At 39.0% G+C, this 25,672-nt stretch overlaps 1 protein-coding gene across 4 annotated transcripts in view; it reads left to right on the top strand.

Annotated features, from left to right (window-relative positions):
• The window catches only part of SLC12A8 (solute carrier family 12 member 8), a 141,918-nt gene that overhangs the window by 113,861 nt on the left and 2,385 nt on the right, over window positions 1–25,672 (top strand). The window contains exons 10-13 of one of the 4 annotated variants that reach the window (XM_019839892.3): window positions 2,487–3,132; window positions 14,966–15,063; window positions 15,613–15,730; window positions 23,891–23,951. In XM_019839892.3, the coding sequence (XP_019695451.2) occupies window positions 2,487–3,132; window positions 14,966–15,063; window positions 15,613–15,730; window positions 23,891–23,951 (923 nt within the window). Of the gene's footprint in view, window positions 1–2,486; window positions 3,133–14,965; window positions 15,064–15,612; window positions 15,731–23,890; window positions 23,979–25,672 lie in introns of all 4 variants that reach the window. The other 3 variants (XM_045037047.1, XM_045037049.1, XM_045037048.1) reach the window with 3 other exon arrangements.

The raw sequence follows: 25,672 nt of genomic DNA, 5'->3' as shown, positions 1-25,672 counted from the left end.
TTTGTAAAGATTCTTTGATATTTTGGATTGCTCTTCATCAGTTAAATGTGTTACAAATATCTTTTCCCATTCTGTGGCTTTTTTTTTTTTTTTTCATTTCTTTATGGTGTCTTTTGGTAGGAGAAGTTCATATTCCACCCTTAAAACACTTTACAACCTGCCCTCATCAAAATCTTGGCCTGGACCATTAGCATTTCCTTCAGCCCACCTAGCACCCTCCTTTTACATTCTCTTTAGTTTCTAAGTACTTACTTTATTCTTAGTAGTTTTATTGTTAGAGTATGCTAAATAGCTGTAGCAAATTTACCCAAAAATGTAATTGTCAAAGACAGTAAAAGCATACTTTTACTTCTTATTTTTCCCCCCAGAATTTTACACTAAAGCTCTTGGGCAGGTGTTTCAGGTCAACAGGGGCTTTGGCCCTCTGAGATTCAGGCTGATGACTTTGCTGTCTTCATCCTGTGACTTCGAAGGCTGCACTCTATTCTGACCGTCAGAAAAGGGAAATGCACCTGAAAGAACACATGTGGGAGGTTCACAGGTCAGGTCTGGAAATGGCTTATGTGTCTGCCCCTCCCCTTGCAGACTGCTGGCTGTAAAGGAGGTGGGACCAGTGTATAGATCCTGTGTATATCTGAGGGTGAAGCTGACAGAATGAGAGAATGAGAAGAGACATGAAGAATTTTGCTGGATTGAGCAGCTGTTTTCTGAGACAGAGACTACAAAAGGAGTAGATTTGATGGTGGGAGATTAGGGGGTCGGCACTTTGGTTTGGGACATTTGAGATCCTTTTAGACATCAACTGGAAATGTTGAGTAGACAGTTGAATATTTAAGTCTGGATTGCAGGGGGACATTTCAGGCTGGAGATTCAAATATGGGAGTTAAGAGCACAAAGCTAGTATTTAAATTTAGGATTCTGGGTACCTGGGTGGCTCAGTGGGTTAAGCATCTGACTTCGGCTCAGGTCATGATCTCACAGTGTGTGGGTTCGAGCCCCACATTGGGCTCTGTGCTGACAGCTCAGAGCCTGAAGCCTGCTTTGGATTCTGTATCTCCCTCTGTCTCTGCTTCTCCCCTACTCACACTCTGTCTCTCAAAAATAAAAATTAAAAAAATTAAAAAATAAATAAATTTAGGATTTTGGTTGAAATCACCTAGGAAGGGAGTATAGATAGAGAAAAGAAAGGGTCTGAGGATAGAGCTCTGGGCTACTTTAAATGTAGATATCAGAGAGAGGTGCCTGGGTGGCTCATTTGGTTAAGCATTGAGCTTTGGTTCAGGTCATGATCTCATGGTTTGTGTGTTCAAGCCCCACATCGGGCTCTGTGCTGACAGCCCAGAGCCTCCTTGGGATTCCCTCTCTCTCCTTGCCCCTCCCCCACTCACGCTTTCTTTCCCCAAATAAATAAACCAAATAAATAAATAAATAAATAAATAAATAAATAAATATTTCAGAGATGTAGAGGAGTTAGCTACAGAGACTAAGAAGGAGCAGACAATGAGGGAGGCAAGTCAGGAGAAGGTAGGCAAAGGAAGTCTTTCAAAGAACAGGAAGTGATCAGCTGGGTCAAATATAGTTCTTAGGGCAAGCAAGATGGGGACCAAGAAGTGTCCAGTGCTTTTGGCTGAAGAACCATGTCAGTGACTGTGTGATGAACAGCTTCTGTGGAGTGACAAATTATATGGAGTTAGCACATGTTTTCTACTCCTGTTCTCCTGAAGGTCACCATACCCACCTCCATTAATAACAGATATGTATAAAATAAGTGTGTGTGTGAGCATGTGTAGGTTTAGTTTCAGAATTTCTTCACCACAGCCACAAGAGATTCTGTTGTATCTTTCAGGGTCTGCCACTCCCTTCAGCTCATTTTCTCCATTATAGCCTGGGAACTTGGCACCACTTTGATTTCTAAGACTGATGTTAAAATCCAAAGAGGGTTGCCTGGGTAGCTCAGTCACTTGAGTGTCTGACTCTTGATTTCAGCTCAGGCAATGATCATAAGATTGAGCCCCATATTGGAGAGGGACTCCATGCTCAGTGTGGAGTCTGCTTAAGATCCCCCCACCCCACTACCCCTCTCCCCCACTCACTCTCTTTCTCCAAAAAAAAAAATAACAAAACAAAAAACAAAACAAAACTCCCCAAACCCCCCAATAAAAGCCAAAGGAGAAATATTTGGGAAGTCCAAGTTCTATATAGCCATACTCCATATTAATAATTCTGAATACAACCAATACCCATGGTGTATTGACCTACTGTGTGTCAATGCTGTGTCAAGCATTTTATGTGCATTAGCTCTGTTCTCACAATAACCCCATGGGAATGAGTTGGATATTATTATCCCAAGTTTATAGACAATCAGTTATTTACTGATTGGTAGAACATGGTACAAGTGGTTGAACCATTATGAATTGTGTTTCTATCATATAATGTGATTTTCTTCTGAAATTTCATAGTCTTGCATGTTATTTTTCTTTCTGCAGAAAGGGCCAAATAAAACACCTATAGCTGCCATCTTCCTGACCAGCTTAGTGACCATGGCCTTTGTCCTTGTGGGCCAGGTGAATGTTCTAGCCCCCATTGTCACCATCAATTTCATGCTGACATACATTGCAGTGGACTACTCTTACTTCTCTCTGTCCATGGGTCCCTGCAGCCTTCCCCAGGTGCCTGAGTCAGTGCACGGGGAGGGCACAGGAGCTCTCCACTGCTCTGAGCACCTGCTCTTGCAGAAGGCTCCCAGCTATGGCTCTGAGGGCACTGCCCGAAGCCTCTCTGAGGGGACTCTGCTAGAATTCACCAAAGACATGGATCAACTCCTCCAGCTAACCAGGAAGCTTGAGAATAGCCAACCTAGGCAAGGAGACAGTGACGGGATCCCAGAAAGTAAGAAGGGGAAAAGCAAGAAGGCCACAAAGTCAACCTTACAAGATAGCTTCCTTTTGGACCTCAAATCCCCAGCTTCCTTGCCTGCTGAGGGCTCTGACAGATTGCCTACTGCCTCATGGGAGGGGCAGGAAGCCTACTGGAACAAACAGAGTGCCAGGAGTGAAAGAGTTTGGTCTAGAGGAGCATGTGGAGAACAACTTGTCCCTGAGCCAAGTTACCAGCCTGGCCCAAGTGGAGAAGGTGAGTGCTTTGGAATCACATTAGGGCCTCCTAATTTGGGGTGACCTCACCTACCCAGTTATCAAAACTCCTTTTCAAGTCCTCAGCCAGTTTACTTTATAGCTGGGTTTAAAATCCTTGTTAATTTTGTGTGATATTTATTTTTTAAAGTTATATTCAAGTATCAGCTGAATTTGTAACTCTACTCTGTTATAGTGATTTTAAACAGAAATTGCTGTTTACTCTTGTATGGTAGATCTTGGAGCCATGGCTAATAATTGAACATTATTTCGTTTTACTCAAAACTCAGCTGAGATATAATATAAACATGAAGGGCACCTGCATGCCTTAGTTGGTTGAGTGTCTGACTCTTGATTTCAGCTCAGGTCACGATCTCGTGATCTCATGGTCATGATCTCATAGTCATGATCTCATGGTTGTGGGATCAAGCCCCACGTTGGGATCTATGCTGAATATGGAGCCTGCTTGGGATTCTCTCTCTCCTTCACTGTCTGTCCCTCACTCGCTCATGTACTCTCTCTCTCCCTCTCAAAATAAATAAACTTCAATATCAACACAAACGAGACCAATTTTTCCTTTCAAAAGAAGTGGAAATGTAACAAACTGTCTGCCTTAGGAGGTTTTGTCTGTGGACAAGAGACAAAAGATAAATCTCCCAAACCAGGCAAGAGGGGGTGGAAGAAAGATGGCCAAAGGAGCACAGCTTTGCTTTACTCTCTCAAATCTACAAACATGGTAACACACAGGGAGATTCTGAGAGAGAGGCTTACAGGGCATGAGAAATTCTGAGAGAAAGAAAGAACTTATAATTTTGAGTCTTCCACATTCTAGGTGCTTTCCATATGTTATTTCATGTAATAAAATAGATATTATATTTTTCCATTTTACAAATGAAGACACTGGCCCCAGTGAGGTCACAGAGAAGTCTCAGAGCTCATACTTTGCACAGCCAGATGTCACACCCAGGTCCATTGCCTGTATTTGAAGTTCATTACTTTTCTTTACATTATCCTGCCTTTTGAGATCTGTATAGACAAATGTGAGCAAAGAGGAGAAGACAGACAGATGTAGAAAGAGATGTCTAAAAACAAATGCTTTACATTCTTCCATACACTTGCTTTTCCTTCCTTACCTCTGAATTGGTGGGAGATTTTTAATGACAGGAGCATTATTAAATTTTAAGAATTATTTTATTTTTATAAAAATAATAAGTATACAGTTTAATATACCAAGTAGACTTAAAAGTAACATAATCAGAAATAGTAGTTCTCACTCTTCCATACCATCCCTTGTACCCTAGTCCCACTCCCAGAAAATCCCACTTTCAACCAAAAAGTTGCTTCTTTTATTAACCTTCATGTGACTAAATAATATATTTGTATTTCTATTTTTTGATATGTCAGTTTCAGATATCCTTATTTGACTTTCTATGGTAAATGAAGTTTTAACACATTTATGCCACTCTGACTTCTCATCCAATATCCCCAGTGTACTTATATCACAGTTTTGATTAACTTAATAGCTAGTATTCATATTATTATGATTAAGTAAATATTGCTTAACTCTGAGCCATATTAAATACACTATGATTACATTTCCTTTTTTATACAACTTTTTCTGTTTCCTGGAGTTAATAATTGCCTTACTTTTTATTTGCCTGGTTTTCTGTCATCATTTTTCTCTAAATGCTCTGGCAGATATGTCAAATGCCTCTTAATGTTATTTTCCAAATGCTTGAATTCTTCAGAAATCTAACATATTCATTTCTTTTTTTGTCTTTGTCTAATGGCTGTCATCCTGTTCCATTCTAGACTATCTGTTCTCTAAGCCTGCTATAAAACTCCTAGAATTTCTCTTTATCACACTCTATGTCAGATCCAGGGAACAAAGATTTTCTGGATACAATATTACAGTGGAATTTTTTTTTTTTTTTTGCCTACCCAGTGTTGAATGACCTCCCTATGTTTGAAGAATTTCTGGTGTTACAAGTCTTGGTGAGAGGAAAAGCAAGCCTTTCACGCTCAAAACTGAAGATGTCAGATACACAGTTTTCCAGCCTCTCCTATATCCAAGAGTTCAGGCATGAGGCTGAGGCTCTGCCAATCAGATGAGCCCTCCTTATACCTGGAACTGGGAACTGGAAACCTGAAGAAGTGGTGACTTCTAGGAACTCTAAAAGCCTTATGGTAGCAGCAGGATGGCTGCATTCCTGGCTCCAGTGTCCAGCGCTTTCAGAGTCAGTGGGCAGGATTCAGCATCTAGACCTTGGTGCCTGCTGCAGGAGTGTCTCCTCCTAGACTGCTCTGACATACAATGTTGAGTGTTGTTCCTAGCTGTATAGCCTTGAACTTAATTTGCTAGCCTTTCCAGCTACTCTCAGAGGGAAGGCTAGGAAATATATTTTTACCTGATCATTTTGCTGCTTCATATGAAATGGTGTGGATTTTTTCCTAAGAAAGAAGGGGGAGATTGGGTAATGACAATCAGTCAGTGCCACAATTATCATGGTTTTAATTTCTAAGAGCTTTTGGTTTAACCCAATTTTTCCTTATCCTTTTTTTTGTTATTTGAACGTCATCTCATTCTTGTTTTATGGATACAATGGCTTATCGTATCTCTCTGGTAATATTACTTATTCTCCCTTTAAAGTCTTTTTCTGTTCTTTTTACTGACTTGTGTTCTCTAGATCTTTTTCTCTGGCTTGGTCGTTCTCTCTCTCTCTCGCTCTCTCTCTCAGAGGCTTTACTAAAATGTCTGTTGAACTTTTGATTTCTTTTCCTACTTAGAAGTGAAGTACTAAAAAGTTGTTTAGAAGATCTGTATACTGGTTAGGGCCTGTTGATTAGGGCACCTCACTATATAATGATTAGGTTGTAGGCTAGCTTTTGCACAGGAAGATCCCAAAAAGTGACTATCTAGAGGTTTTCAAAACCTCTGGACTCTTTAGTTCCTCCAGAGGAGAATCCTTTAATCTCTTGTCTTACCCAGATGGCTGCATGCATTCAGGGAGCAGGGGGAAGTAGGGGAGTTACGGTGTCTCATTGTTTAGGACACAGACTTAAATTCAATTCCCCAGTTTCTAGCTCCATTTACCCATTCTTGCTGTGCCTGGTGTCCCAAGTCCAGGCACTCACTGGTTTTATTTCTTCAGAGGAAAGGGGTCAGGCAAAGGAGTTATTACCTAGCTGTGTGGGGAGAAGAAAGGATCTTGATTTCCAGCTATTTCAGATACAGTCTTGGAACCAAATGCCTTTACCTTACCACTTCCCAGGGACATGGCACTGCCTAGTCTTGAACTTTGCTGGGGCCTGCCAGGGTGCATTGGGCTGCTCCTTGCTGGTACCCTGTCTGTAGGGCCTAGAATTCATCCTTCTCTGCTCTGCTCACTCTGTTACCATTCCCCTGTCACCTTTCCATCTTCCAAGATCTGTTTTTATCTTTCCTCCCTCATTCTCCTTATGCTTGTGGGTTTATGCCTATCTAATTCCTTTTCTGTTTTCTCAGTGGGTTTCCAGGAGAGATGTGCAGTCAGTTTGCAATCTTTAGTCAACGAAGTGCTTGCTGCCCAGTTGCCCAATCATAGAAATGTCATAGCTGTTGACCACTCCCTGTCCTTCATCCTTGCTGCCTGTACCTTTGTGCAGACCCTTCCTATACAGTACCCAGACTCTTGTTAAGTCTGCAAACCAGTGTCCTGCCTCCAGATTCTCCCACATCCTGTTTCTCCTTCCCATTGTCCACTGAATGATTTTCTAAAATAAAACTCTTATCATGTCTCTCTTACTTAAAAACCTTCACTAGAATCAAATCTCTTCCATCTAAAGTCCAAGATCCTTGGTGGGATTTGCAAGGTTCTTTACAATCCTGCTCTGTACTACCTTTTTGGCCATTTTCCTCATGACGGCCCATACTCTGTATGTTCCAGTTAGACCTAAATGAATGCCCTAAACACATCTTGTTCTTCATCCCTTCCCGCCTTTGCATATGCTGCTCTGTCTTCACAGCTGCTTCACCTCCCGCTTCTCCATCTGGAAAACTCCAACGTATAGTTTAAAATCCATCCAACTTTTCATACGCATTTACACTCCCTCTGAGAAGGCTTTCCTGATTTCCTCTCCTGTGCAAGTATAACATTTGATTTATGCTAGCAGTATAGAGAATTAACACATTGTTTTATACATTTATATCGAATTTTTTACACATTTGTCTTCAGGCCCATGTCTGTCTGTCTTGAGGAAAAGAAATATTAGTTTTATTCCTTTGCCCCTAGACTGTGGGCTTCCTTTAGTCACAAGCCATGTCTTTCCACCTTATATTTATCACAGTATTCCCACACAGTACACAGCATGTTGCAAACACTCAGTAAAGGCTAAATTGATGCACAATTGAGCAAATATTAACTTCCAAAAAATGAAACATTGATCAGTAAAGTAGAATAGAAAGAATTACACTATGATAAGAACCTAATCTGTGACAAACCAGATGTCATACAATAATAAGAATCAAATCACTATTGAGTAAACATTGTTGAAATCAAATGGATCAAAAAGATTAACTTGGGCTGTATTCTTTACCTTATATAGCCATGAATTCCTTATTTATAACAGCTGTGCAAGAGAGATATTTCTGACTATTGAAGACTATCATCAAAGACAAAAAGGATCTGATTAAATAGAAATAAAAAACATTTGTACAACACAGTGTCACAGAAGGAAACAATTATTCTGACAAGCACGGCCGATAAAAGCATACCTTCCAATGCATATTATTTTTAAAAATAGGAAGGTCAAAATCCAGATTCTACTAAAAAGAAGCATGCAGATGAATATGCAGTTTACATTTGAAAAATCAATGCCCAGATTCATTCATTGCTCATTCAACAAACTAACTTTTATTGTTAAGTGTAAAATATTGTTAGTAGTTAAAAATAGCCAGTGTTTTCCAAACATGTCCCATGTTCTTGGCACTGAGATAAGCACCTAACAGATTATCTCATCTAAGCTCAGACTTAGGCATTGTTATTGTCATTTTACAGAGGCATAGAGAAGTTAAACATTTGCTCAGGATATGAGACAGCCAGAATTTGAACACAGGTCCTTTCACTTTAGAACTTGTGTTCTGAACCACTATACAAGGTATATGCTGCTAGCTGTTAGTGTCTGTTATAAACTAGGCCATCGTATTAATTCAATAAATACAAATTAAACCACCTTCAAAATATCATTGCACATCTATTAAGCCATCAAAAAATTAAATAAAATAGGTCTGTGGTTATCAGGTATATGAACACATTGCTGAAAGCAATTCCAGTGGATTTATTCCTTCTAGATCTGTTGATTAAAGTTTTTCATCAAATTTGGGAGCCTTTATTTCTTCAAATATTTTTTCTGCTCTTCTCTTTCTCTCCCATCTCTATGGGACTCCCACTACACATTAATTAGTATACTTTACATTCCCCCTCCCCCCCCCCCTGGTTTCTGAGGCTCTATTCTTTTTGTTCTACCTTTTCCTCTCTGTTCTTCAGTTTGGATAATTTCTACTGATCTATCTTCATGTTCACTGATACTTTCTTCTGCCATCTCAAATCTGCTGTTGAGCCCATAGAGTAAATTTTTTATTTCTGTTATTGTACATTTTAACTATAGAATTTTCATTTTTGTAATGTTTGTATGTTTTTGTTGATATTCCCTATTTTGAAAGTCATTGCCATCATATTTCTCTTAAGTCACTGACATTGTATTTTTATTTAATTCTTTGAACATATTTATTATACTAGTGCTTTGAAGTCTTTGTCTGCTAAACTCAGTGCAGGCCCACTCAGAGTCAGTTTCTTTTGATTGCTTTTTTTTCCCGAGCATGGGTCAGTTTCCTGTTTTTATATTTTTTAAGTTTATTTATTTTGAGAGAGATAGAGACAGTGCAAGTGGGGGGAGGGGCAGAGAGAGGGATACAGAGAATCCCAAGCAGGCTCCGGACTGTCAGCTGGGAGCCCGATGTGGGGCTCGAACCTACGAAACCATGAGATCATGACCTGAGCTGAAACCAAGAGTCAGACACCTAATCGACTGAGCCCCCCAGGTGCCCCAGTTTCCTGTTTCTTTGCATGTCTTGTAATTTTGGGTTGAAAACCAGACAATTTAGATAATATAGTGTGGCAACTCCTGATTCTGATATATGTTTCCATGTTTTTGTTTGTTTTAGTAAATTTCCTGGATTTGAACTTTGGAATCTGTCTCCTCTGTGGTTGTGGATTCTGATGTCTCTACTCAGTTTTTTATTCTTATTTTTAACTTTTGGCCTGGCTTCTAAGGAGTTTGCCCTTGTGCCTACGTGGCCCATAAGGCTCCACCCTTTGCCAGTGGATCTGTGTATAGGTTGGGAAGCAGTCAAAGTTGCAGCTAGTTTTCCAGTTTTTCCTGGTTTTGCCAGTCTCAGTTTGGCTTCCCCAGGCAGGAGCATAGTTTTTCAGTCATCCAGGGAAATGTGGGGAGATATAGTCCTTCCATAGTCTTTCTGTGACTCTCTCATTTCTAGATCTTCCCATTAAGTTTCTGATGGTCCACTGCTTGCCCTAGCTGGGTCTGCAACCTCAGGCTAGCAAAACTGAGGACTTTTCCTTTTCAGTTTTCTACTATACTCACCATGTTTAGCTTATAAAGGCACAACTCACAAGTCTGCCCCCTCTGGCAGTGAAACTGCTGGTTTCTGACCAGCTCCATGCTGGTAAGAACGGGAATGAGGATGGGAGATCAGGCCATAGGCTCTCACTGTTCAGACCCTAGCTCCATCAGTTTTTGAAAAATAAATACTTCTTTTTTTTTTTAAATTTTTTTTCAACGTTTATTTATTTTTGGGACAGAGAGAGACAGAGCATAAATGGGGGAGAGGCAGAGAGAGAGGGAGACACAGAATCGGAAACAGGCTCCAGGCTCCGAGCCATCAGCCCAGAGCCTGACTCGGGGCTCAAACTCCCGGACCGCGAGATCGTGACCTGGCTGAAGTCGGACGCTTAACCGACTGCGCCACCCAGGCGCCCTGAAAAATAAATACTTCTTAATTTTTGTCTCCATTTGGTAACTTCTAGAGCTGAATGATTACTTTTTTATTATTTTGACCAGTTTTATACTTATTTCTTGTGGAGAGGATTCACTGACCACTTCACATTGCCATCGCTGAAAGTCCCTCTGGTTCATTCTCCTCCTCCTCCTCCTTCTTCTTTTTAAATTTTTGTTTTTGAAGTATAGTTGACATAACATCTTTGGTTAATTCTCTCTGGAGAATTATCTTTCATGATATAACAAGAAATATAAAACTATTTCATTGCCCTAACTTTGTAAATCTGTTTGGGGGAATTGCATATCAAGGAAACAACTCAAAATCAAACAATAAACCATAAAATGTGTTCAAGATGGTCATAGCTGCATGGTTTGTGCTAGTAGCAAATTAGAAATAAATGTGCAACGTTTGGAAAGTGGTTAAAAGAATTATATTATCAACTTAATAAAATACCATATGGACTTGAAACATGATCCTTTGTGGACTATAGCAATGCACATTCTTGGTTTGTACAGGTTAACTAAAACTATGTGTTTATTTATTCTGATAAAGATATGGAGTGCATTTTCAGAGATGGTTTAATATTTATTTACTTATTTATTTATTTATTTATTTATTTATTTATTTATTTATTTATTTTTAATATAATTTATTGTCAGATTGGCTTACATACAACACCCAGTGCTCATCCCAACAAGTACCCTCCTCCATGCCCATCACCCACTTCCCCTCCCCCCCCCATCAAGTCACTCATCGTCAGGGAAATATAAATCAAAGCCACACTGAGTCAGAGTGGCTAAAATGAACAAATCAGGTTTAATATTTATTTTAAGTAACCTTTTATCAAATTACTTAATTTGTTATTTTAAAAATTGACATAATTATGTTTATTATATTTGATACATATTTTTAAATTTTTGTTTATTTGAAAGAGAGAAAGAACAAGCAGGAGAGGGGCAGAGAGAGGGAGACACAGAATCCGAAGCAGGATCCAGGCTTAAGCTGTCAGCACAGAGTGCAACATGGGGCTCAAACTCACAAACAGAGATCATTACCTGAGCCAAAGTCCAATGCTCAACCGACTGAGCCACCCAGGCGCCCCTATATTTGATATTTTTAACATGTCTAATGCATAACTTTGTCTACCTGTTTGTTTTGCAACTAAGGTGTGATAAAGTAAAGTTGCTTTCTCTTTTTTTAAGTTTATTTATTATTTATTTTGAGAGAGAGAGAGCATGAGAGAGAGTGGGGGAGGAGCAGAGAGAGGAGAGAGAGAAGCCTAAGCAGGCTCTGTGCTCTTAGCACAGAGCCTGATGTGGGGCTCAGTCTCACAAAACATGAGATCATGACCTGAGCCGAGGTCAAGAGTTGGATGCTTAACCGACTGAGCCACCCAGGCACCCCTTTGGTTATTATTGGTTATTGCTTTCTTGGTTATTATTTTAGAATCTATAACATGAGAGACTGTCCTCTCCCACCACTAGTCTGTAAGACCTGCTTCTTCTAGCAAAATCCTTGACAAGAGAAAAAAATTTTTTTAGTCATTTTGGAAGGGTTTTGAAACCATACCTGTTCAGAATTCAGAAAAATTGTCTGCCTGCTTTGTTGTACCTATTCAAGTTAGTTAGGTTAGTTGAGAATTCTTGCATGAATTTTCCCTCACACTGCTGACATATAAAACTGCACTGTGCTTGCTTGGAGAGCACACCCCTTCCTTTTGTTTCCCCTCAGAGCCCTTAGAAAACATACACACATACATACAATTCCCTTAGGTACAGTGTAATTGAGGTTATGTGAGACTGAGATTAAATGGGAAAGGGTGAGCTTAACATTTCACAGATCTCAGAGAGGCAAAAAATCTAAGTCCTTAAACAATACTCTTCCGTCTTAATAACCAAGGGGACAACTGTATTTCACTAAGCATATGATTAAAAAAATGAATCATGACTTGGGCATGTTAAAATTGTACAATTTGATTAATGGTAATCAATAGTATTACCATTTTTTAAAAATAATAAAGCCATTAATTCAAATCAGTCATAAACCTTGGCAGAGTTTATTTTAATCCACAATTAATGAGGAGACACTTATTGAGCACTTCCGATACACAAACTTCTAAATGCCAAGATTTGGCATTTAGAGATGTAAAAGACAGTCATTGCCCTCAAGGTATGGAGGGCAAGATAAGTATAATAGTAGATAAGTATAATAGTAGGAAGCACATAATGAAGGGAGACAGATGTTGAAAGGATAAAGGCTACCTTGGGGGCTAGGATGATTTCTTTATTCATTTAACCACTTGTAAGGAATATTTACCACATCTCAAATGCTGTTTCAGGTATGGGGGACATTCTGTATAGACATAGAAGGCCTCTGCTGTCATCGAGCTTGCATTCTAGTAGGGAAAGACACATACTAAATAAGCAAACAAATATATAACTGTAATGTCAGTAAGTGATAAGTACTATCAAAGATAATAGAGCAAGGTAACAGGATAGAGAGAGAGACTAGGGTGGAGAGAAAGGTTACTGTTTCTGATAGGTTTTCAGAAAAGATATCTCTGAGAAGAGGATATTTTAATGGAGAACTGAATTGTATAAAAGAGAGAGCCATGCAGAGATATTGGGGAAGAGTTCTAGGCAGAGGAAATGGTGTGTATCAAGGTACAGGTGGGAATAGGATTGGCAAATTCCAAGAACAGCAGCGGTCCAGCAGCAACTGGAGAGGAATGAGCCAGGGGAGAGGGATAGGATGAGTACAGTGAGGAAAGAGCCATGCAGGTCAGAGTTGTGATATGATCAGATTTAAGCTTTAAGGAGATAACTAGAACCAAACCAAACCCTGTTGAAGATATATAAAGGTAGGCTAAACTGCTATAACAATAACCAAAAACATAGTGACTCAAACACAACGGAAATTTATTTCTCACTTGCACTAATAGTCTAGGAAGGCTCTCCTCCATGTATTGATTCAGGGACTCAGGGTCCTTCTATTCTTTTGACTTTACTATCCCTTAGTACCTTGTCATACAAAGTCAAGACTCAGTTACCATATTCATATTTCAGGCACAAACAAGAGGCATACCTATTCTCCTAAAGACCTTGGTGCAGAAGTGACATTTATCACTTTTGTTCACATTCCAGTGGTGAGAACCTAGTCATCTGGCCACACCTAGATGTGAGAGATCCTGGATATACTCTGACTGTGGTTTCTACTACAGGAACACAATACAGTAAATCAGATGAAAGATGAAAGTGACTTGGACTAGGATGGGAGAGCAATGGAGTGGTCATATTTTGGATACATTTTGGTGGTAGGATCAACAGGAATTACTGATGGAATAGATGTAGGTATGTGAAAAAGAGGAGTCCAGGATAAATCTTTGATATTTGAGTGAATGATAGTGTCATTTATTCAGATCAAGAAGACCTGGGGAAAATAGATTTCTGCTTTAACCATGTTAAAGTTTGAAGTGTTTGTTAGCCATGTAAGGGGAGATATTAAGAAGACAACTAAATATTCAAGACTTCAGTTCAAGGGAGAGGTCGATGATGATATAAACTTGGAACATCAGTGCGTGGATAGTATTTAAAGCCATTTGAGACTACAGGAGATCTCCTAGGAGTGAATATATATGGAAATAAGAAGATTGCTGGGGACTAAATAAATGCTGGGATAGTCCAATATTCGGAAGCTGGAAGGAGGTGGTAAGCCAGCAAAGGAGACTGACAAGAAGTGGCCAGTGAGATAGGAGGAAAACAAGGGGAGCAAGTCATCTTAGAAACCAAGAGGAGGTAGTGTTTCAACAAGTAGAAAGAGATCACTTGTGTCAGATGCTGTCTGAAAGGTCCAGTAGGATGAGGACTGTGAGCTGACCATTGAATTTGAAGTTTCACATCATTGGCAACTGTAGGAAGGGAAATTTAAGTGTTGTTTACAATCTTAAGAGTGGGCTGAAGAAATAGTGGGAGGTAGAAACTGTATAGGCAATTCTTTTGAGAAATTTAGCTCTAAGGAAGATAAAGAAATAGAGCAGTAGCTGAGGGATGACTGGGAAATATTTGTTTAGGTGGGAGAAATTACAGTCTATTTGTATTTGGTGGAAAAAAGTGATGATGCAAAAGCAAAGCCCTTGAGCAGGGCACTAGTGGAGGGATGTGCCTTATGTAAGAGCCAGGGATATTCATCCACTGTAGAAGGAGGGAGGGCAGAAGAGAGGATACAGATGCAAGTGGCTTGGTAGCTTTGGTGATGAGAGAATACAAAAGCTCTCTTTTGAGAGAAGAGGTCATAAGTTTGTTACATCAGAGAGTAGGAGAATGAGTTGACTAGGTGTAAGACCACTGAGGAGTGGAAGTGTGGAAGTGTGGAAGCAGGTAATGTGAGCAAGGGAATGCTCTTAGTCTTTGATCATAGAATCTTAGCTGGGTAAGAGGGTACTGAAAAGAGGAGGTAAGTAATAGAAAGCAAAAACATACCAGGGCAAATTGACTGGAGATCCCTCTGTAGGCTATGAACAGTTGAGGCAGGAGACAGCAGAGTAAATGAGAAAAAAGAAGTGATAAGCAGGGGTAGATAGATTGAAATCATGATTTAAGAGATGTAAAGTTACTAGCCTCAAGTGTGGTCAAGGGAGTTAATAGTTGAGGTGAATGGAGATTGTTTTTGGCTGAGTTACAAAACTGGAGAGGAGGAATTCATAGATATTTGCTCTTAAAAATAGAAAAGGGTTTGGTAACAAATTGGTAACCAAGGATTCGGCTCATTTATTTTTTAGAGTTCTTCCTGAAGTCTAGGCTCCAGGACCAAGATATCCAGAGGAGACCAATTTCTTTCTACACCCACATGTGCAACCCCTGGGTCTCCCTGTTAGGGGTGAGTTACCTCATTTTTATCTCAATTGTCCTTGAGAAAGAATTCAGGTAGAGATGTTGATCTAGGGAGCTGCAGAGGGGAGAGGAAAAAGGACACCCTTAATTAGGAGCAATGTGATTTAAGTGTGTTACATTAGACTTTAGATGGGATTACAAATGGCAAGATTATATTTAATGAACCACTTATTTCAATCAGTGGTTTACTTTAAAAAATAATTAATCATCTGTGATAACCTTTGGGTCACTAAATTTCTAGGTATACCAAATTAGCATAATTTCACTCTAATTTGTTTCTTCCAGGGAGAAATAGGACAAGGAGCTAGGGTAGGATATTTATTGATAGTTTTGATTACAGGGTACTTTTGGGTGGGTGTCTTCTCAACTATCTGCTTAAGGGCAGTTTTTTGAATTATGTGTGAACTTCTATTTAGAATTTATAGTGATCAGAGGTAGATTAGAGGGACTGTTGTTTCTTGAAGTCTTTACCTTGTGACTTGCTTACCACGTGATAAACTATTAGGTGACTTGCCTTCGTATTCTGTTTCCACAGGCTGTTGGGTCCCTTCTCATCATGTTTGTGATCCAGTGGGTCTATACCCTCATTAACATGGGTGTTGCTGCCATTGTGTATTTCTATATTGGTCGGGCCAGTCCAGGGCTTCACCTTGGTAAGCCATTTTGCTGCCATCTTCCTTCTTCTCGTTTAGCTTTCATTGAAAAAACTGCATTTTGAGCACCTATTAAATGCCAACTAATTCAGATTCTAATCTCATTTTCAAGTAGCTTATTATAGTCTAGGAGGAAAAACATAACATGCATATAAATGGTAACAAAAAATAATAACAACTTGTAAGGTTTATAAGACGTGTGGAAGTAAAATCGATGACAACAGCAGCACAAGGGAGGAGGAAAGAAATGGGAACATACTGCTTTAGGTTTCTGATACTAATGTGAAATACTATAACATCACTTAAAGGTAGACCACGATAGGGGCACCTGGGTGGCGCACTCAGTTAAGCGACTGACTCTTGATTTTGGCCCAGGTCCTGATCTCACAGTTCATGAGGTTGAGCACTGACAGTGTGGAGCCTGCTTAAGATTTTTGCTCTCTCTGCCCCTCCCCTACTCACGCTCTCTCTCTCTCTCAAAATAAATAAATAAACATTTTTAAAAAGGTAGGCCATGATAAGTTACAAAGGTATACTACAAGTCCTAAAGCAGCCACTAAAATAATACAACAAAGAGTTATAGCTAATAAGCCAATAAAGAAGATAAAATTGAATTTAAGAAAGGCTCAAATAGAAATAAAGCAGGAAAAAGGAAAATGATCATAAAGGACATATAAGACAAACAAAAAACAGAAGGGTGGTTTACAGCTATATCAATAAACCTAGCTATACCTATATACCTATATAGTTATGTCAATAAACACACTAAATATAAATAGTCTAAATATTCACAATTCAGAGGTATAAACTCTGAGATTGTCAGATTCAATAAAAAAGCAGCTATATGCTGCCTATAGGGAATCTACTTTAAATATAAAGACACATGGGTTACATGGGTGGCTCAGTTGGTTAAGGGTCTGACTCTTGACTTTGGCTCAGGTCATGATCTCATGGTTGTGAGATCAAGCCCCACACAGGGCTCCATGCTGAGCATGGGGTCTGCTTGGGACTCTCCCTCTCTCTCTCTGCCCCTCCCCAGCTAGCACACACGCACACACTTGCACTCTCCCCCCGCCTAAATAAATAAACATTAAAAAAAATAATAAAGGCACAAATAAGTTAAAAGTAAAGGGGTGGGAAAAGATAATATCATGATAACATGAATCAAAAAAAAGCTGGACTGATTATACTAACACCAGACAAAACAGATTTCAGAGAAAAGAATCTTATCAGAGATATAAAGAGGGTCATTTCATAAAGGTAAAGGATAAAGAGGGTCATTTCATAAAAATAAAGGGAAAATGCATCAAGAGGATATAACAAACCTTAACATTTATGTACTTAGAACAGAGCTTTGAGGAGTGCCTGGGTGTCTCATTTGGTTAAGTGTCCAACTCTTGATTTCTGCTCTGGTCATGATCTCACAGTTCATGAGATCAAGCCCCACATCAGGGTGTGTGCTGGCAGGGTGGAGCCTGCTTGGGACTCTCTCTCTCCCTCTCTCTCTGCCCCTCCTTTACTCATGTTCTCTTTCTCTCTCAAAATAAATAAGCATTAAAGAAAAAAAAAGAAACAGAGCTTTAAAATAACATGATGCAAAACCTGACAGAACTGCAAAAAGAAATAGAAAAGTTTATAATTATAGTCAGAGATTCCAACACCTCTCTCTCAATAATTGCTAAAATAAGTAGGCATAAAATCAGTAACACTTTATTTATTTATTTTTAAATGTTTATTTTGAGCAGACAGAGAGAGAGAGAGAGAGAGAGAGAGAGCACTAGTGGGGGAGGGGCAGAGAGAGAGGGAAAGAGAGAGAATTCTAAGCAGGCTCCGAGCTAACAGAGCCTGACATGGAGCTCAGTCTCCTAAATCGTGAGATCATGACCTGAGTCAAAATCAAGAGTTAGATACTTAACCAACTGAGCCACCCAAGTGCTCCAAATCAGTAAGACTTTAGAAGACTTGAATAACATTGCCAACAAACCCAAGCAAATTGACATTTATAGAACATGCCACCTAACAACAACAGAATATACATTTTCTTCAAGTATATATGAACTTGCCAGGATAAACCATATTCTCGGATTAAAAAAAAAAGTCACAACAAATTTAAAAGCATTCAGGTAAATTCAAGAACAAAGTATGTTCTTTGACTAAAGGGGAATTAGAAATAAGTAATAGAATAATATTCTGGTTATCAAAATATTTAGAAACCAAAGAACACTAAATAACACTAAATGACTAAGAATACTAAGGAAACTAAATAACTTGTCATCCAAAGTGAAATTACAGGGGTATTTGGGTGGTTCAGTCAGTTAAGCATCTGATCCTTGATTTTGGCTCAGGTCATAATCTCATGGTTTGTGAGCTCAAGCCCCATGTCAGGCTCTGTGCTGATGATGCAGAGCCTGCTTGAGATTCTTTCTCTCTCCCTCTATCTCTGCCTCTCCCCTGCTTCCATGCTCTCTTTCTCTCTCAAAATAAAGAAGATAAACATTAAAAAAAGTGGAATTACAAAATATTTTGAACTGAACAAAAATAAAAATGTAACATTTCAAAATTATGGGATGAAGCTAATTCAGTAGTTGGGAGGAAATTTATAGCATCAAATGCTTATATTAGAAATGAAGAAATATCTGAAATCAATGACCCAAGCCTCCAATTTAAGAAACTGGAGAAAGAAGAGCAAATTAATCCCAAATACAAAGAAAAAAAAGAAACAATAAATATCAAAGTAGAAATCAATAAAAATTTTACATAGGGAGAATGCCAGTGAAACAAAAATCTGGTTACGTGACATCAGTAAAATTGAGAAATCTTTAGCCATACTGATGAGTATAAAAGGAGAGAAGTTATAAAACTATCAATACCAGAAGTGAGAGAGATGGCATTACTAGAGTCTACAGATATTAAAAGAAAAACAAAGAAATACTATAAACAGTTATGTGCCAATAAGTGTGGCAACTTAGATAAATTGGACAAATTCCTTGAAAGATATAAACTACTAAAGTTCTCTCTAGAAGAAATGTAGGACTATTTAGGTCATGTAAATACCTTGTCATTAAAAACCTTCCCACAGAGAAAACTCTAGGCCCAGATGGCTTCACTAATGCAAACTACCAAATATTTAAGGAAGAGAAGAATATTAATTCCATAGAAACTCTTTGGAAAACTGCACACCAATATCCTTCATGAATGTAGATGCAAAAGATCATAACAAAACATTAACAAGTTGAATATAACCATATGCAGCATAGGGACCAATGCAGGGCTTTAACTCATGACTCTAAGATCAAGACCTGAGCTGAGATCAAGAGTCAGATGCTTTACCGACTGAGCTACTGAGGCACCCAATTCAGTATTCTTAATGCCAGTTCTCCCCAAATTGTTCCATAGATTCAACACAATCCTTATAAAAATCTCAGCTACCTTTTGTGTAGCAACTGGCAAATGGATTCCAAAATATTTATATGGGAATGCAAAAAACCTAGAGTAGTCCAACCAGCTTTGTAAAAGAACTAAGTTGGAGAACTTACATTACCTGATTTCGAGACTGATTATAAGCTAAAGCAATCGAGATGGTGTGGTATTGGCATCAAGATAGACAAATAAATCAGTAGCCAAAATAGAGAGTCCAAAAATTAGCCCACACATACATGGTCAGTTGATTTTCAAAAAAGGTGCAAAGGCAGTTCAGTGAATGAAAAGTCTTCTCAGCAATTGGTGCTGTAACAACTGGAAATCCATATTCAATGCATACATCATACAATATAAAAATAACTCAAAATAGATCATAGAACTAAATGTAAAACCCCAAATTATAAAGTTTCTAAAATAAAATATGAGAAATTGTGACTGAGTGAAGCAAAGATTTCTTAGACATAACACTCAATACAGGAAAAGAGTTGAAAAATTGGACTTCATCAAAACTGAGAACTCTGATCTTCCAAATATACTGGCAAGACATAGGCTGTGAGAGAATATTAGCAATTCACATATCTTATAAAGGACTTGTATCTAGAACATATAAAAACTCTCAATATTCAATATTCAATATGACGACAAAAATGGGCAAGAATTTTAAATAGATTTCACTAAAGAACAAAAATGGATGGCAAATAAGCACATGAAGATGCTCAACATGAGTGGTTATTAGGAAATGCAACTAAAATCATAACATATTACTATATACCTATTTATAAGACTAAAATTAAAAGTACTGACCATGTCATATGTTGGTGAAGATATTCCAAGGAGAACTATCATACACTGCAGGTGGGAGTGTAAAAATGATACAATCATTTTGTATAACAGTTTGGCAATTTATTAAAAAATTAAACAGGGGAGGGGCGCCTGGGTGGCTCAGTTGGTTGAATGTCTGACTTCGGCTCAGGTCATGATCTTGCATTCATGAGTTCAAGCCCCGCGTCGGGCTCTGTGCTGACAGCTCAGAGCCTGGAGCCTGCTTCAGATTCTGTGTCTCCTCCTCTCTCTGCCCCTCCCATGCTCATGCTCTGTCTCCCAATAATAAATAAATGTTAAAAAAATTTTAAAAAATTAAACAGGGGAGATGAGGGTATGTGTGTGAAATAGGTGATGGGGATTAAGGAGTACACTTGTTGTGATGAGTGCTGGTGATGAAGGGAATTGAATCACTATATTATATGCCTGAAACTAATATAATGCTGTATGTTAACTACACTGGAATTAAAATTAAAAAAATATATAAATAAATAAAATCCCCCCCCAAAAGTTAAATCTATACCTGCTATATGAACCAGCTACCGTACTTCTAGTTATTTACCCAAGATGAATGAAAGAATATGGCCATTAAAAACATGATATAGGGCACGTAGGTGACTCAGTCAGTTGGGCTACTAACTCTAGATTTTGGCCCAGGTCATGATCTTACAGTTGTGAGATTGAACTCCACGTCAGGCTCCACGTTGAGTGTGGAGCCTGCTTGGGATTTTCTCTACCTCTCTCTCTGCCCCTCTCTCCCACTCTCTCTCTCAAAAAAAGTACATGAATATTCATAGCAGCTTCATTTGTAAGTAGCCCCAAACTAGAAACAACCCATATGTCCAACAACAGGTGACTCTGTAAATAAATTGTAGTACAGCCATACAATGGACTACTACTCAGCAGTAAAAAGAATGAACTTACTTTTTTTAAAGAATGGACTATTGATACATGCAGTAACATGGATGAATCTCAAAATAATGATGATGAGTGAAAGAAACCAGACAAAAAGAGTACATAGTATATTATTTCATATATCTATAATTATTGAAAATGCAAACTAATCTATAATGACAGCAGATCTGTGGTTGCTTTTGGATGGGGTTTGTGGGTTGGGGGAATGTGTGGGAGAGAGGTCTTATGAAGTGACTTGAGGAAACTATTGGAGGTAATAGATTTGTTCATTATTTTGTTTGTGGTAATGGTTTCACAGTACATATATGTGTCAATACTTACCAAATTTTACACTTTAAATACATGTAGTTTGTTCTAAAAATGTACCCAGGATTTGTTTTAATTAGTAAGATTAAACACAGGCACAGAAATGGTAAGATACACACACACACACACACACACACACACACACACACACACACACAGAAGTGATTGTCAAGAAGGAAGAAGTTTATACTGACAGACCCCTAGAAAGAGGAAGCATGGCATATCACTCAGGGCCACATGGGGAAGGACCAGGTTGGTCAGGAGGCAGAAGAAGAAGAGAAGAGAACAAGGCTCAGAGCCATAATTGGAGTTTTAATGGGAAGGAATGGGTGAGGCAGGTAGGTAGCTGAATGAGTTTAGGTTTGGATAGTTTGAATAATTTCAGTGGGCTCTGGGCTGGAGGAGTGGTCACTAGCTGTCCCTGGCCCTGGAGTCACAAGCTGTCCCCTGGCAGGGGAGTATCTCAGTGTGTGGGAGTTTAACAAAGGAGGAGATTGAGGGTAAGGGCTCTGGATTGGTTGGTTTGTGTATCAAAAGTATGCTCACAGGGGAGTTGGCTATCTCTAGGAATTAGCTCCACCTCCAGGATCAAGGCCACAAATTCCAGAGTGGCAATAATAAAGAAAGTAAGAAAACACAGTCAGTACTCTGATTATATGTCAGTTATTCCTCAGTAATAAAGCTGTTTAAAAAATACAGTTGAGGAGTGCCAGGGTGGCGCAGTCAGTTGAACGTCTGACTCTTGATTTTGACTCAGGTCATGAGCTCACGGTTCATGAGATCCAGCTCCACTATGGGGTTGATGCTGACAGTACAGAGACTGCTTGGGATTCTCTCTCTCCCCCTCTCCCTCTGCCCCTCCTCCAACTGCTCTCCCCACCATGAGTGTGTGCTTTCTCTCTCTCTCAAAATAAATAAACTTAAAAATATATATACAGTTGAGAGCACTTTTAAACAAAATTCTATGATGCCCCAATTTAAAATGAAGCAATTAGTTTCAAGTTCTAACTAAATCAAACCATAACAATCCAGGCAAACTGAAAAGAAAAAAAAAGTTCTTAAGAATTAGAATAGTTTGATGTATAGAGGTTTACTTGTTTGTTTGTTTGTTTGTTTAGATAAGCTTCACACCCAGTCTGGAGCCCAACACAGGGCTTGAACTCAAGACCCTGAGATCAAAACCTGAGCTGAGATCAAGAGTCAGACACTCAACTGACTGAGCCACCCAGGCTCCCCTGATGTAGAGTTTTGAAAGTAAAGCACTCCCACTTACGTGAAAAATAATGCTTTAGAAAAAGTCATGCTAAGGAGAGGTCCTAGTATCAGCTAGTTTAATGGATAGAATATATTTTGATTAACATAGGGATTACATTAGTGATTGCTTCTACATTTCTTAGAAATTAGTTTGATATTAAGAAATTTAAATATTTCCAGAAATTTATTCACAGGAAAACATGAAATAAAATTTCAGGCCAATCTACATCTGAAATTTAGACAATTTAGAACCTAAGTGATCACACATAAGAAGGGTCAGTAAAATGTTTATTTTCTTTCTACTGAGAGTATCAAAATATATTAGGAACTTTCTCTTACAATTGTAGAATTAATGCAGATCTAAAATTTGTCCTCCCATTAACCATAAGAACCCTGAATGAAACTGAGGAAATAAATGTTATTAGGGGCATACTGTTGACATTAGCCAAGATTCTAATGTAAGCCCCATAATGCTAACATTCTGATTATATATTGAATATTATCTTATTAACCAATGTTATGTATATATATGTATATATGTGTGTTTGGTGTATATGGTAGATATATATTCACTGTACCATATACATACATACATACATACATATACACATATATGTATGCATGTAAGCATATACATGTATAGGTATACATATATACCTATACATATATATAAAATTTGGAGAAGCATTTAAAAAAAATTACATTTGATTTGATTTCCTTCCAATTTTAGTATATGTGCTGCCAAAGCGAGCACCATTTGATTTGATTTCCTAAAGTTTTATACATATATAATTTATTATGTGAGATTTTTAAAAAACCCACATCAAAGGAGGGATGGATTAAAAAAAAAAGTTGATAAGTCCTATTCTAATCAGTGTGTCTGATGTCAAGATATTTGGGTAGTATCACAACAGTCTCACTTCAAACTTCAGCTCTGACGTTTCTACATTTTGAGGTATGTGAGTCACTTAACACCTATTGAAACATCCTAAGTGCCAGGTTCTGTGGGTGTTGTACTGTGAGTGTTCCAAGATGAAAAAGACATCCTTTCTATCCTTAAAGAGTGAATGGTCATGTATTTAACGTATTATCAATTTGAATCTAAGAGATTATCAAAATAATTTTAAATTCCTAAGACTGAAGTTAGCAAACCCTCTGCTTTTTCCTGTATAGCACTGTATTTAGTTTCTTTCTTGGGATTTTGAATTTTAGAGATTGTTGAAATATAGGTTTGAAAACTACATTTGGGTACAAAGTCCTTAGCTGGTTGCTGTCGGAGTATTACCATGAATAAAGTTTAGTTAAACTGAAAAATGAAAAAAAAAAAAACTGTGCTAATTCTGTGTGTGTATCAGAGAGTGTATAATCACACTATTAAAACTGAGCTCCTGGATGCATACATAGAGCCTTTAATCAATATTTGTGTATATGTCTTCCCTGTAGGATCAGCCTCCAACTTCAGCTTCCTCAGGTGGATGAAGTCTCTTCTGATCCCCTCCTGCAGGTCTGTGCTACTCTGGGGCCCTGAGAGGTATGGTACTAAGGGTGTCTAGCCCCTGGCTAGGTTTAAGCGAACTGTGGAATGGGAACCTGGCATTTGACAACCTCAAGGACACTAAGACTCTGCTCCTCGCTGCCCCCCCCAACCCTGCCCCCCAGCCTCAGCTCATCAGAAGCTTCCTCTGGCTCAGGCTTCTTCCCTTCTTACCCTCAGGAATCACGAATAGAGGCTTTATTTAGAATGTGATCGCTGGGTGATGAGTCAAGAGAGCTGCTGTCAGTGTGCAGCCTAAGACACACCAGCATCAATACACAATCATACACAAGATTAAGGCCTGAAACACCACCCATCTGCCATCTCAAATCAGAGGTAGCTGACATGATTGTATTGGTGAAAACGAGTACAGAAACAGAGCAGAGATGCTGGAGGATTTCTGTGGGCCCTCCATGTTCAAATACACAGGGAAAGGGAAGAACAAACTGTCTTGAGAAGCAGGAGGAGGGCTCATGTAGAAGGTAAGGTTTCAGGAGTGCTCTCCTCTCTCTCCTCTTTTTCCAACACCCTTCCAGTAGCAATGCTTCCTCAACTTTGAAGGCCTTGGGATTCTGGAAAATCACTTCCTTCCCCTTTTAATACCAGTGCAGAGTTGAAGCGGCAGGCTGGGCAAATCCAGTCAGGACCCAACCAAGTGTTTATTTGGTTTCATTTTGTTGGTTTGTTTCTGAAACTATAGATATCTGGGTCGTACTTAATAGTATTTGCACCTTCCATGCCCTGACATTGCTAATGGATAATGGGAGCCTTTCCCATTGATCCCAGATGTAAGTTCAGAATCCTCTTGCCCCAGTTTTTTTTATTGTGGTAAAATACACATATCATAAACCTTGCCATCTTAGCCATTTTTAAGCATACAGTTCGGTGGCATTAAGTCCATTCACATCGTCATGCAACCATCCACACCATCCATCTCCAGAACTCTCCATCTACAAAACAGAAGGCCTATACCCATTAAACTAACTCCCCATTCTTCCCTCCTAAGAATTCTTTTAAAGACAACTCTTTATAAGCACTAGCAATCCGTTCAAGTTGGTGAAGAGATGAAACCTAGGTGTTAGAGCCTAGGATGATGAACAAAAAGGAGCAGGGGCCATGGAAACCAACAGGGAAAGGGCTGGGAGGAGGTGGTGTGTGTGTGTGTGGAGAACCCCTGTCTGCCTGGAAGCTGGGCTAACATCCTTTGCCTAGCTATAGAAGGGGGCGGGTCACCTCTTGGCCTCTCTTCCAGTCTGAGGCACCAGGTTGGATGACATGTCACAACACACCGGCATTTTCCCCTAACACCTAGTCCTAGGGGAAAGTAGAGTTTGAGTGGACATAGATTCTGTGTAGAAGTCACCTACAGAATCTGGAGCTAGCTGCAAGTGATGTGTGATTGACAGTATTTGGCCTTATCTGATTCGCAGGAATATTTTTAGGCTTGTCTGGGTTTAAAGCCTATAAATGACCATGAGAGGTCACTACTCCTTAAGCTGCACTCTGAACTCGAGGAATCTCACCTCTGAGGTCACTGTAGTACTATGTAGAAAAAGCAGTGTTCTAGAAGGAGATTATTCCTCCTAGAAAAGGATAGTGCTTTGGTTGGAATGGAACCCAGTGCACACTATTGAAAGCTCTGTGGGCTTGTAAAGTGGGTGGTGGAGGCATCAGCTAAGTGTCAACATCAC

The sequence above is a fragment of the Felis catus genome, chromosome C2, assembly GCF_018350175.1.
Source record: "Felis catus isolate Fca126 chromosome C2, F.catus_Fca126_mat1.0, whole genome shotgun sequence".
Classification (NCBI taxonomy): Eukaryota; Metazoa; Chordata; class Mammalia; order Carnivora; family Felidae; genus Felis; species Felis catus.
This window is presented reverse-complemented; position numbering and strand designations above follow the sequence as displayed.